The sequence below is a fragment of the Chenopodium quinoa genome, unplaced genomic scaffold (genome assembly GCF_001683475.1).
Source record: "Chenopodium quinoa cultivar QQ74 unplaced genomic scaffold, ASM168347v1, whole genome shotgun sequence".
In the NCBI taxonomy this organism is placed as follows: Eukaryota; Viridiplantae; Streptophyta; class Magnoliopsida; order Caryophyllales; family Amaranthaceae; genus Chenopodium; species Chenopodium quinoa.
The window spans coordinates 2,400,212-2,414,617 of record NW_018742681.1 but is presented as its reverse complement, the minus strand read 5'-3'; the positions used below and the strand labels follow the sequence as shown (position 1 = coordinate 2,414,617).

The following is a 14,406-nucleotide window of genomic DNA, read 5'->3' as shown; positions in this document are numbered from 1 at the left end:
ATCACGACATGAGATGAAATCATATTATCAGATCAACACACATTGACTTAAGGGATTTGAACATTGCGCACTTGTCTCAAACAAGTGGGAGATTGAAGGAATTATGTCTTCGTCAAGTGCAATTGCTAGATATATCAAGGATCACTATTATGGAGATAATTAGTTCATTCTTTTCGGTCGTCATTGTTTGTTGCTAGATATGATAAATGATCTTAGGGCTAGTCAAATAGTCCAAAGCCCAATAGAATGGATCCTATGAGATCACACACAAGGGTATTGGATTGAACAAGTGTGAGGCCCATTAATGGGCCTCATGAAACTATGACAAACCATGTAAGGTGTTGGGCTAGAGTAGTTAGAATAGAGTTAGGAATTTGAGCTTAACATGGACTCTTATTTTTAGATATGATCTATAAATATAGTCCATGCCTAGGGTTGACAGTAGCCATAATTAACAGTCAATGAATTGTGAAGTAGGGCAACCAAATTCCCAAAACCCTAATCTCTCTCTCTCACTCACTCACGCACGTCCTTCCCCTTCTTCACCAATCAGAACGACCGGCCCCCTCTGGTGGCTCGTGGTGCTCGTCGTGGTGGTTCGTGGTTAGTTCCTTCCTCTCCTCTCCATAGAGGGTTGATTGAAAGGGTTCAATCACAACTAACTAGCATTAGTGGAGGTTCAATCTGTGCTCATGGACTAAGTAGAGGAATCACACTTGGGGTTCTTGTTTTCCTATTGTTCTTGCTCGATCACACGTGGAATCACGCTTCAAAGGTATATTAAATTTTCTTTATGTGTTGTGCATATATCTTGGTTATTAGATGCTTATGAATATGATCCATGAAATTCCGCTTAGAGTATCTATTGTCCTACAGTTTTTGTAACCCGATGTGAGTTTCATTGTTCAAGCCTCCAACATTACTTGTTTGAGCGCCATATGATCCTTACCAAGGCATGCTTAGATTGAGAACTTGTCGTCTAGCTTCCCGAGATTGCAACCGAACTAAATCTAGGGATGACAAAGGCGTTCTTCATTCGGTGACTATTTTGTTTTCTAGGACTAACTTTTATTTTTATTGTATTTTGTAATTTTATTTGCATTTTCCCCTTTTTCTAACCATGTTGAGCCTATTCCTCCTAAATTATAGCATATTACAAGCCCATGGCCTTTTTGTTTCATTTTTCACCCATAGGATTGTGAAGCTCGAGCCATGAAAGTTTGTTGTGGTTTTGATTTGAAAAATTGGAAGGTAACGGTTTAAGATGGAAAGTGAAGCTCTGATTTCGTGAATGTTTGTTCAATAAAATCTAGTGTAATTCCTAGAAAAAGTCTTCCATAGTTACAAAAAGCAAGGACAATGGAATAAAATTTGAGAAAGAAAAGAAGAAAAAAAAAAAGAACAAAATTTTCCAAAAGCTCAAAAGAAAAGAGAAAAAATTGATGAATAAAGATGAGAGACGAAAATGAAAGCTCAAAGTGTTTGGCAATTTGATGTAAGATTGTAGATATCTTGTTTGAAAATTGGGAAATGCTTGATTTTGGAATAGAGGCTTAATCACCGTTTGCATCACAATTAGGCTTAGCACCAATTTCTAAATTTTTCCACACCTTTACCCCCTAGCAAACGGTTACAACCCTCTTAATGTTGTTTTTACCTAGGTTAGTTGAGTCACTAGTCGGAGGAGGGGGCTAGATTATGGAGAGAGTATGACTTGGTAAGATGTTGGGTTTCCCTTGTTTTGTATTGTTTTATCTTTGTTCCGGCTCCTTCGAGGAGTCATGAGATGCTACTTCCAATGGTGGATTTGAAACTAGATGAGGGAACGTGGTAAGATTGTATGGAATGCGGGGGGACTGGTGCATGTTAGAGTTCTCTACGCTTAGCATGATTTATCCTTCAATCAACCCTTGGTATCCCCTTGCGTGCTCACTTCTACTACTTAGAAAGCTTGTCATTCACTTATGCTTATTGGCTTTAAAAGCTTGATTCGATTATAATTTGTGTGTGATTGTTGCTTCTCCCTTATCTCTCGCTATCTCTCATCTTTGGTTTGTCTTAAACACAATTTTGCAAGAGTTGTGGGGTAAGCTCTTTGGAAACCCTCACGAGATCACAACTCGTCCTCGTCGGAAATCTTGAGGTTTAAATGGCTTGTTGCTTGCGCTAAAAGAAAATTCGGCTTTCTTTGCTAGTTTTTGTTTCTTGTAGCTTTCTTTGCTTGAGGACAAGCACGAAGCAAGTATGGGGGAAGTTGATGAGTGGCATTTATGCCACGATTAAGAGTTCGTTTTGATGGTTTTTCCCCATGCTTGTAGCTTTTTTGTACCCTCTTTTCTATATTTAGTTTCCTTTCTTTAATTTCTTTTCTTTCTTAGTTTTATCCCTCTTTTTGTCTATATTCTACCTTGGTTTCTTTTGTTTGTGTTTTGTAGGAAACCTTGATGCTAAGCTAAGGAGAAGAGGTTGACTCATGATGCGCTGAGCGACCACAGAGAGGGCGCACAAAGGTGTACTGCGCGGGCACACAACCCTATGAGAGGGCGCACATAGTGAAGAGGAAAAGGAGCACATAAAAAGTACAATGTGGACAATAAAAAAGATATCATGTGAGAGAGAGTGAGGACCATGTAAGAGAGAGGAATGATAAAATATTTTGTGTGAGTTTTAAGAAAGAGAGAAACAAAGAAATATAGTACAAAATTACCAAATATAGAAGTGATGCATTTTTAATAAAACACATAAAATTAAAGTAAACAATGAAAGAAGCTGGTATTAGAACTAGAAATGTAATCAAAGAATGAAAACACTAACAATAAAAGAGAAGTCTTTCAATATACCCCTAAGGATTCACAAGATACATCGTGTACCCCTAAAAGGTTTTGAATGAGCAATATACACCTTACAAATGATAAATTTGTACTAAACACCATTAATGACTAACACAGTTAATTTTCTATTAACTTTATGTCTCAAAATAAGCTAAAATTCCCATTCTAACTTTTCCCGAGCCATAATTTTTGTTTAAAGTCTAAAATAGTCAACTGCAACATTTTCATTTATTGCTTGCTTTGTTAATCATTCACTACTTTAAAAAAATTACAATGAGGAACCCTTTTGTTTGTTAATATTTGATAATCATTTCCTTCTTAAAATAAAAAAGAGATGCAATAATGAGGGTATTGTTGTCTTGTAAAACTAAAGAAAGACTTAACAATAATGTTAGTTGTTTCACTTGTTTGCAATTTTGCACTGATAGGCCCAAAAAATCAACCAAGAATCAAAGAAAGGAAACACAAAAAGTGAAAAGCACACCAAATATGCTATGCTTAATAAGTTAGAAATTTACTAAGGTCCTACAAAAGATCATTAAAGAACTAAAAGTATATAAGAAGTAGGAAAAATTACTTTTAAATTATTCAACCTTTGCTCCGTTCTCCTAAAATAATTCCACCTTTGGATTGTTCCAAAATAATCCAATCTTTCACACCCATCTTCCCATAATGAACCTAGATGACCGATTAACTAAAAAATCGGTTATCCGTTTCTCTCTCCTCCCTCCTACCATCTTCCTTCATTCCCACCACCCAAAGTTCCACCCCCTCCTTTCTTCCTCCTCCCCCAATCACTCTAGCCCCTTCCCGCCGACAAAATTCTCGCCCCCCTTCCCCGAGCAAACCTGTCGCCTTCAAAAACCGTCCCACCCCCTCCCTCCTCCACTTCCAAATCGGCTTACTCCCACCAAAAAAAAAATTTAAAAAAAAATTAAACCTCTTTAATTTGCGTTTTTCGACGCGAGAGAAAGTGAGGGGGTTGGGTTTTAGATGGTTTCGGGGATGGAGGAGGTGATTTCGGGGGCTAGGGTTTTAGTTATGGGTTGTTACGGGGTTATGGGTGGTGGTTTTAGGGGTGTAGGAGGTGGTTTCAGGGGCTAGGGTTTTGGTTATGGGTTGTTTCGGGTTATGATAGGCGGTTTCGGGGGTGGAGGAGGTGGTTTCGAGGGCTAGGTTCTTAGTTATGGGTTGTTTCGGGGTTTCTGGGGTGAAGGAGGTGGTTTTAAGGAAGGGGCAGCTACTGTTAGTGGTGAGCTAGAGGTGGTCATGGAGGATTAGAGAGGAGAGAGAAAGGTGGGTTTTTTCTTTAGAAAAAATGTAAATTAAAATCTAAACCAAACCAATAAAAACATGACATGTAAGCAAGGTCACCTCATACGTAAGCAAAGTGACGTGTTGGGATTGATATAGAAAGATGGGGGTAAAAGCTTGAATTATTTTAGAATAATAAAAGGGTATGATTATTTTGGAAAAATGGATCAAATGTTGGATTATATAAAGTATTTTTTCCTAAAAAGTATATATAACGTAATAAGGAAATTGTAATGTGATTAATAGTAGTAATTTAAAAAAGTGAAGATCAAATAACAAGATGGTCCCACATACACAAAATAAACGCTCCTCTCCACTCACTTACGACCTTTTCTTTATTCATTCACAGGCTGTTGAAGTCTGCACTCAAATAATGCAAAATTGTGGATTAGTCACATGGCCTTCTTGTATTATCAAAAGAGATTTGTCATCTTCACACATGCTCTGCCTCCTTCCTTCACATGGCCTGTTTTACTCCCAATTTCCACTTCTAATTAATCTCATATATATTCTCTAACATAATCACTCATACATTTTGCTGTCAAATATTAAATCATGCATCCAACCCACAACAACAGGAAAAATAAAAATAAACTAAGCATATTACAAGTCACAATTAATTTAACAAGCACTAATTTGTCACTACAATTGGGGTTAGTTGATTACATGTATATCACACAAGCATTTGGAGTTACAAGGTCCGTTACGTCAAGCGTCTTACATGTATAGAGTTTTACATATACTCTGCAGAAAATGATCATTCACGGATTATAATTGGTCAGGATGACAGATGACAGAAGCCAGTGCAGTACATTGGAGGTGTCTGTAACAAGTGATCAAGTGATCGTTGGTAAGTCCGGCCACTTGCATGAAGGACTGAACGGCTGATGGACCGACGGTTCGAAACCCTCGTCTCACCATGTTTTTGCTTATACTTTCGGATTTAGATGTCTTGACTGGAATTTTGTAGGCAAACTTGTATTGAGGAGAAATTGGTTTATTGTTTACAAATCCCCAAATATACTTGTCAAATGATCCGAATTCCTTTTTAATCTGCAAGATCAAAATACATATATACAATAATATAAGTTGAGTAATAATTGAATACATAACGGAATAATTAAATTCTGTTATTCTAACTGCTGTACCGTTGTAATGTAGACAGGGAACCTATGTTATATGGCATTAGCTTACCAAATACGCTTTTATCAATATCTTATCCTAAAAGGCTAAAATATAGTGGGCCAAAATAAAGACTCTAGTCTCGTGATTCCTTCATGATTTGTGAACATCAAACAATACATGGCATAATGTAAGTATGTAACAGTATTTTGCTAAGAAAAGAGATGAAATACTAAATATGATGTTGATATCTTAACAATTTACCTATCAATTAATACTATCAACTGATGATCAAGCAAGATCTATATTCAACTAGTGATTTATTTTCACCAAAAAACCATGGTTGGTAATTCATAAATTATTTTTGCTTAAAATGCCAAGATTTGTTATCCTAGACGACTAGACGTAGTTCATAAATTATTTTGCTTAAATTATTTTAGAGTGACAACTTTCTAGGAAATTTTAAATTCTATGTTATAATTCAACAAATCAATTTGGTAGAAAAATCAGATTTGTTTACGTAATACTCCTTTCGTTCATAAATAATTAATATGATGGACTTTTTTCACAATTTACTCATTAAATTTACTATTGTGTTTTACTAATATAATAAAATTGTTTTTTATCATAAAATATATTGTTAGACAAGTATTAATACAAATTTTCATAATATGGGATAGAAGGAGTAAGTTGTTATAAAACTGAATATTTATATTCTCAATATTTAATTATGGAATGTTAAGGTTTAGTTTTATTTATTTATTTATTTATTTTACAATGGCAAAGGAAAAAGGTTTAGTTTTAGTTGCACATGCAACATAACTTTAATGATAACATGCAGAAATCAAATATCTTGTTCAGGCATAAAGCATTAAAAATATAGGAATATCATGCCACCATGTTGATTAGGCCATACTTCCTCTTTCCTTTGTACTACCCCGAGGCCCACGTATCTCTTACATAAATTAGTTGTCATGTTCTAACAAATCCTCATATTCATAATATTATCATTTCATGACAGGAATAAACTACGCAATAAAAATTCCCATATATTGTAACTTTCTAGACATTTAATTCTCCATATACAATAATGAGGCTTTATTGTATCAATCGAAATTAAGAAAAAGCACTATGAAGATCATGTGACTGCTTTTGTTATACAGAAAAAAGAAATAGAACATAAAAGATTTATTTAATACAATAAGACTGCACAGTCATTTGTAGTTAATAAAAAATAATAAAAAAATAACAAATTTTTCAAAAAGATAAGTGTACGTTAATTTATTGTAAAATTATTTAAAGTTACCCTTTATTCTACAAAAGTTATTATTTTTGAATAATAAATATTAGAAAAATTTGTCAGAAAGGTCCTTTTAAGTAGGTTTTTTTTGTCGTAAAGTTCTTTTTATAAAAAAAGGTGGCACAAAAAGTCCTTTTATCGCACTTAGGTTGTGACGAGGGTCCTTTGACCGAATTCCAACAGTTGAATTTTTTTCGGCCAAAAAAATTCACGTGCCTTACCCAAAAATCCATCTTTCCCCTTTTCCCCCATTTCCCTTTAATAAACCCTAATTTTTTCATCATCAACCTCAACGCGAACACTATTTTGTGAAAAAAAAAAAAAAATTCATCAAACTCCAATTCTAGTCCCTCAAATTAAAATTGAAGGCAATTGATGACAAATCAAACCAGGTAAGGGGGAAAAGTGGGGAAAAGGGAAAAAAAGAATTCTAAGTAGTCATGTACAACACATGTGACTTTTTTTTTGGCCGGAAAAAAAAAGTCAATGGTCAGAAACCAGTCAAAGAACCCTCTCCATAACCTAAGTGTGATAAAAGGACCTTTTGTGCCACCTTTTTTTTATAAAAAGATCTTTACAATAAAAAGACCTACTTAAATGGACCTTTCTGACAAATTTTCCTAAATTTAATCTTACAAAAAATTTATAATGTATTAAATTGATCATATTAGCTTTTATAGTATATAATCATGAATCTATAAGAAATTATACATTAGAATTAAATTCAGACCAACGACAAATTAAAAGTTACCATTTAAGAGGTTAAAGTTATCATAAAAATAATTAAACTTACCCTCAAACTAACGTTTTGCAATAAAATTAAGGTACAACCGTCTTACACAACATTTTGATATAAAATTAATGGTAAATAAATAACGTAAAAGTGAGTAGATATTAGTAAAACGCTATATTGTAGTTCTACACTTAAAGTCAACGTAGTTTGTCTTATGAAGCCTGGCAGGCTAGCCTCTATACTCAGGAAGTCAGGAGTTATCCAAGACATTAAAGATAGAATCATAGAATCAGAAAATTAGATAATAATGCAAAAAGTGAACACATATTTAACACATATAGACGAACTAGTCTTTAAATTCGATATTTTTCCAAAGTAAGCTTTATACAAAAACAAATTTGTAAAATGGATGCGTGGCAAAACTATTTACCAAATTAAGCTTATAGGGTAAAACGCTGTCTCAAACAGCGTTTTATACCCTGGTTTTTTTTTAAAAAAAAAATTAAAACATAAAACGCTGTCTGGGACAGCGTTTTACCCTGTTGACCCTTTTTTTTAAGAAAATTTCGTAATTTGTTATATTTAAAATGTTTTAAAATAAAGAATTCATATGTAGTAAAACGCTGACTGAGGCAGCGTTTTATGCGTTTTATGAAACGCTGTCTTAGTCAGCGTTTCTATCGCTGCTGTAAAACAGAGGCAGCTTCCTCTCTAACTCAAACTCCCCCATTTCATTCCTCTCACCCAATCTCTCCCTCACTCAATCTCTCTCTCACGCAACCCAAATCCCCCTCCCACCGGCGTCTCCCTTCGACCACCGGCCGCCGACTGCTCCGACGCCCTCTTTCTTCACTTCCTTGTCGAATTAGGTACTTGCCCCCTTTCTCTTAGGTTTTTATAATCTAGGTTTTTTTATAATTGTTGCTTTTTTTTGTGAATGTTAGTGTTGATAATATTGAATTGATAATATTGAATTATTAGTGTTGATAATTTTAAATTGTTAGTGTTGATAATTGTTGGTAATGTTGAATTGTTAGTGTAGATAATTGTTGAAAATGTTGAATTGTTAATTTAGATAATTGTTGATAATGTTGATAATTGTTGTTAATGGCTGATAATTGTTAATTTTTGAGTAATTGTGATAACCTACATTGTTGTTTAATAATGGTGATTTAGGGCTTCTAAGTTGTTGTAATTTGAAAAGTATGTACATTGTTGTTTATATATAGCGATTTAGGGATGAGTTAGTGCGTTTAAGTATAATGTGTTTTGGTTGTAATGTAGAATATGGCTACACAAAATGCTGTGTTGTTATGCCGGTGAGGAGGTGAAATTCTGTTTGGTGAACCCCGTGTCGAGTATAGTGGAGGAAATATGGAACCACTAACACTTGAACCGAATATGACTTTCAATGATTTGATGAACGAGGTTCATAGTAGTATTGGTTCAAACCCAAGGAATGTTGAACTAAACATTAAAATGAGGTTTGAGACTGGCAATGGGGTTCAAGTGTTATCTGTTTCTACGAATAAACATTTGAAAGCTTTGAGGAGCGTTGTTGCAATGAAGGGTGTTCCCACTGAAATATATGTAGAAATGGTGCCTATATGTACCCAACAAAGTACTCGGCCAAAACAACAATCTACATATATTTCCAGTTACAATACAGAGTCCTTCCAAGTGCCCTCAAACGACATTCCATCGAATGAATATGGGATGGGATCTTTCAGTAGAATGCTGCACGACGATCAATTTAACATGCCGTTTAGTTCTCATATAGCTTCACCTGTACATGGGGGGGCATATGTGACAATGTACGGCCAACCTTGTCCTTCAACATCAAACACCGTCACACCTTCACCAATGCAATTGCGTAGTTATTCGCCTATGCAAGATGATGTTCAAGCATCAGCGTCTCAACCTATGCCAAATCATCTTGAAACTATTTTGAATAACGAATTGTCTGTGTATGATGTGTATGCGGAAACAAATGATGAGGCCGAGAGCGGAGAGGAGGAAGATGGACTTCAGAACATGGATGTTGAACCTGCACACATGGAAGTTAGCGAGCCCATGGTTAGAACTCCCGTACCTTGGTTTAGTCAGATAAACGAGAATTATGAACTTGATCAGTATTGGGCCGAATCAAGTAGCCATACACCGTTTGTTCCCGGAGGAGAATTTTAGAAGGGCATGTATTTTGAAAGTAAGAAAATGCATCAAGAAATGGTGAAGATGTATTCTATACAGAGGAACCAATTCTACACCACAGTGACCTCGAATGATAGTGTCCTTCATCTGCGGTGCAAGAAGAAATGTGGTTGGTCGCTACGGGGTACCAAATCAAGTGAGCACTCGCGTGGCTTTTCCCTAGTCAAATACAAAGGCCCGCACCGGGAGAACTATGTCACTAAAGTACTATCTACTGATCACCCACACTTGAATTTGTCCATAATATCAGAGTATGTGAAGTCCTTTGTGCAGAAAGATCCGTCCTTTGAAGTTGAATTCATCCAGGAACTCATCTCCAAGCAATTTCATTTCCAAGTTCCGTATCGAAGATCATGGTATGTCAAGGACAAAGCTATAGCTGATATATTTGGGGATTGGGAGAGTTCTTACGGCAGACTTCCGCACTTCATGCAAGCACTCCAACAGTCAAACCCGGGAACCGTTGTTGTATGGAAACACAAAGCTCTGGTGGATGGTATTTACTCTAGCAACATGGAAGTGTTTGAACGAGTGTTTTAAGCCTTCGGTCCTTGTATCGACGGTTTTAAACATTATATGCTTGTTATCTGTATCGATGGGAAGCACTTGTACGGGAAGAATAAAGGAACACTATCGGTTGCTACAAGTGGGGATGCAAGCTTCCAAGTATTTCCGCTAGCATTTACGTTGGTAGAAGGGGAAAACACTTCCAGCTGGTATTGGTTTCTAGGTTGCATTCGGGTTCATGTCACGCAACGAGATGACCTCTGTGTTATATCTGATCGACATCCTGGGATCTTGCCGCGAGCCTATCACAGGTTTTATGTTCGCCACATAGCTTCTAACTTGAAGACTCACGTGCGAAGCAATGACATGAGAGATATGTTCAAGGCTGCTGCGTACCAAAGGCAAAAAAGAAAACTTCAAGCTGATCTGTGTTTCATTGTTGAGGCATGTACCAAGGCCATGGAGTATATTGTTCAAGTCACGTTTCCTATGTGGTCTCTGTTTCACGACGCTGGTCGCAGATATGGGATATGTACTACAAACTTCTCTAAAACATTTAACAATGTGTTGAAGGGAGCTCGGTTTCTACCGATCATGTCCCTTGTCGAGTTAACTTTCCACAGAGTTAATAGGTATTTCACTTTAAGAAGGGAGTCTTCTAAGGCTAGGTCTGAACAGGGACTTGCATACCCCCCAAGGTCACCGCCATTCTGGAGAAGAACACCGCAAAAGCCAGATATCACAGAGTGGATGCGTATAACCGCCGATTGCATATTTACCAAGTAACAACAGAAAAGGGAGAGCGACTTGGTAGAATAGGAGGCCATAAACATACTGTTAACTTTGAGTTGAGAACTTGTACATGCAACAAACCCCGGATATTCTATCTCCCATGTTCTCATGTTCTAGCAGTCTGTGCGACGTATTCACTATCAGAGCGGCCATGGGTGGAACCTGTGCTGCAATCAGAGGCCTATACGAACACCTATGCGCCACAGCTCTGGCCTATCCCCTGTGAGATGACCTGGACACAGTACATCGGCCCTAAACTCATTCCGAACGGCAGCATGGTACGAGGAAAAGGTCAGCCAAAGTCAAAGCGTATACGCAATGAAATGGATAAGACTCACCGGCCCCCGAGTAAATGCAGCCGCTGTCACCAGCAAGGTCACAACCGAACAACGTGTCAATCTACACCGACCAAGACCTAAGTTTGTATCTGTAATTTGATGTAGTAGAATAGTAGATTTATTTTGTATCTGATTTTGTAACGTTTGTAACATTTGTAACATTTGGATCATTTCTATTTTGAATGTTGTCATTTGAAATTTTTCGTCGATGCCTTTAACTCGTCCAGCTCATGTTTAATTGATGATCTAGTAATTGTGTTGATAATTGGTGTATAACGTTGTTAATGAACATATTTCATGGACAAACAAGATAGGACACCCGGACCTGTTGACCCTTCTGTCCTGACACGACAGGACAAACATCGGAGCGTTGAGATATGGGACCAGTCGGTAATATTTCATCCGTTAGTTCATGTACTTATGTATGTTAAAATGATATACTATTAGATATTAATTACGTTCGTACGATTTTTTATAAGGTTGATCCAGCGAGGCTGCTGGTTTGCAGGCACTACACTACCAGGGTTATGGCGGACTGGGTTATCGATCAACGCGTTATTGCGTACGTCGAGTTGGCTGGCTTGGGTGGTAATCATTAGATGGCGTTCAGGGAGATCGATCGAGCGCTTGTCACTGCGCTCGCGGAGAGGTGGAGACAGGAGACGCAGTTCTTCCACCTACCTGTTGGGGAGGCGACCGTTATGTTGCGGGACGTCGCGATACTCACGCGCCTTCCTATACATGGGACTGCGGTGACAGGACATGTGTTAGTCGATCCCGTTGGTTTGGTAGCTCGGGTTCTCGGGGTCCAGCCAGGTCCCGAACGAGATCAAGGAGTCCAGGTTGAGGACCAGCTGGATACGTGTGACTTTCTGTGTGCTGCCTGCGGACGCTGCTGACGCCACGGTTCAGAGACATGCTCGGGCATACTTGTTCCTGCTTTTCTCGGGCGTGTTGTTCGGCAACAAGAGCAGGAGCCATCTGCAGCTTATTAACCTACAACTGCTAGACCACGACTGGGATCATATCCGTGGCTACAGCTGGGGTAGTGTTAGGTTTTCAGCAATTCTACACAACAAGAATTACTTAAAGATGGTGGAACAAAACCTAAGCATTGTATAAATAATGTTTAATTATACAACAATCAATACTAATCAAAGTATTGCAAACCAAACACCAATGTCAAAGTAATTCAGAAATTACAAAGAAAACACTAATATGAAAGATATTAAAAACTTGCCTCTACTCCAAGCCTATGAAACCACCAAGAACATGAGAATACCAAGGACCACGTGAGTTCAATACCGGATACTTTCCTAAGGCGTGTAAACACTTTCCTAAAGTGATTATTTCCCCCACCACGGTGCTTGGGTTGAAACTGGAAATTCACTTTGAGATACAATAGACAACACTACAATCTTTGCACTAAGATTTGTAGCAAGATGATCAAATTCTCAAAGATTTAACTTAATTGATAGAGTTTTCTATAAGAGATTGCAAGTTTCTTAGAGAAAAGTGTGAAGAAGAAGAATTCTTGGAGAGGAAAAAAAACAGAGAAAGCAAAAACCAGAGTCTATTCTTTTAATTTCGCAATTAAAAGAACAAACGAAACAACAACTGCTAGGCCCGCGGGCGCGGCATACAGGGTCGCCGACGCGGCATCCAGTAAGAGCGGGCGCTCCTCTTTTAGGAGCGGGAACTCCTCATGGCTTGCGGGCGCGGACAGGGAAATCACAAATTTCACCCAACTTTCTGGAGATGCCTGGCCGCACCCATGCCGCGGGCGCGGCCACCATGCCGCTGGCGCGGCTTTCCGTGGCTTTCAAGCCGCGGCCTCTCCTTCAAAGGAGAGGGTTCTCTTCTACCACACTTTAAATTCCTGACAGGTAGTGCCTGTTTGGCGACGTTGTATCGCCACCTGTGTAGAGCATCCCTCTGTGGTTCTGGCGAGATCGGAGGTCCCTTGATTGTGCTTCAAGTAACTCACGTAATTATCAACAATCTATTTTGTCTATTACTTACCTAGTTTATACTTAACCTAATTTTGTATTTTTGTGTTACAGTTATGGGCTTGGGAGCATATCCATGTAGGCAGACTAGGTAGGCCTGTTGTACATCGTCAGGGGCAGCAGGACTGGGACAAGCAGTACCAGGCGTACGATGCTCCACCGCTCCCTACACCTGGCGAGACGTACGGTTGCTGGTTTATTTCAGTTGTTATTACTTTAGACTTTAGAAGGTTTTATTATGCTAGTTGACGAACTAAAACATTTTTTGGTATTAGGTGGGTGGTCCCCAGATTGACACATGCGCATGCGGCGAGGGGTCTTCCGTACTACCGAGACGCCCTTGACTGACTCACCGAGGATCAGGTGGTAACTTAAAAGGAATTTGTAAACATTTATTTAATATGATTCTTGTCAGTGCACTAACCTATTTATGGTATTACTTTTGATGTGTTGTTGCAGGTGACATGGGATCCGTATGTAGCTGACTTGGTTGATTCCATGCTTGCTCATCTGTTTGATCATCAGGCAGAGTGGCGTGCCAAGACCCCCATGATATGTTTCGAAGTTGTGGAGAGTCACCTACCCGACCGAGTCATGCGACAGTTTGGACTACGCCAGCCTGTCCCCAGCAGTGTGACACTAGTATCCGCCTGCATGTCGTTGACCGTCGGGGAAAGGGGGAGACAAACTGGTCAGTGGAGCATAGACTTTACATTGACCTATGGCAGCGACGGTTGGAGTTCGTAATTGGAGGTGATCTGATGCAGGGCATTATGGATCCTCACGATTCGTACATGGTTTGGTACAGGCGTATTACACGGCGTTTCATCAACCCCAGCTACACACCACCATCCACACATTACCATCCAGCATATGACATCATTAGTGGATATGTGAGTTTCTTTTATTCTATTTATTTTCATCAATTTGTAAATTTCTATATCATACAACTGACTGATCGATGATTACTGCAGGCAGCGGATATGGTGGCGATGGTTGATACACTATCAGTCGCCCTTGCAGACAGACCCACCAGAGCCTAGGTCGAGCGGGTGCGAGATAGGGCGTGGCTAACTTACAGAGAAATGGTCACGGCTATCTCGTTCACCAGCGGGACGGTCATGATGGCCACTCCGTACATTCACAGTTTGAGCTCGGCTAGAGTAGCGTTTGAGGTGATCCTACATCACCCAGAGGCGCAGAGGATAACATCATCCACAGTTCTGCCTACCCAGGACGACCCTTCGTC

General features: G+C 38.6%; 1 protein-coding gene across 1 annotated transcript in view; it reads right to left on the bottom strand.

Moving 5' to 3' along the window:
• Positions 1-4,729: 4,729 nt before the first annotated feature.
• The window catches only part of LOC110722413, a 29,880-nt gene continuing 20,203 nt past the window's right edge, over positions 4,730-14,406 (bottom strand). Inside the window, exon 5 of the mRNA XM_021901678.1 lies at positions 4,730-5,198. Coding sequence (XP_021757370.1) covers positions 4,914-5,198 — 285 coding nt within the window. The 3' untranslated portion in view covers positions 4,730-4,913. The remainder of the gene's footprint in view (positions 5,199-14,406) is intronic.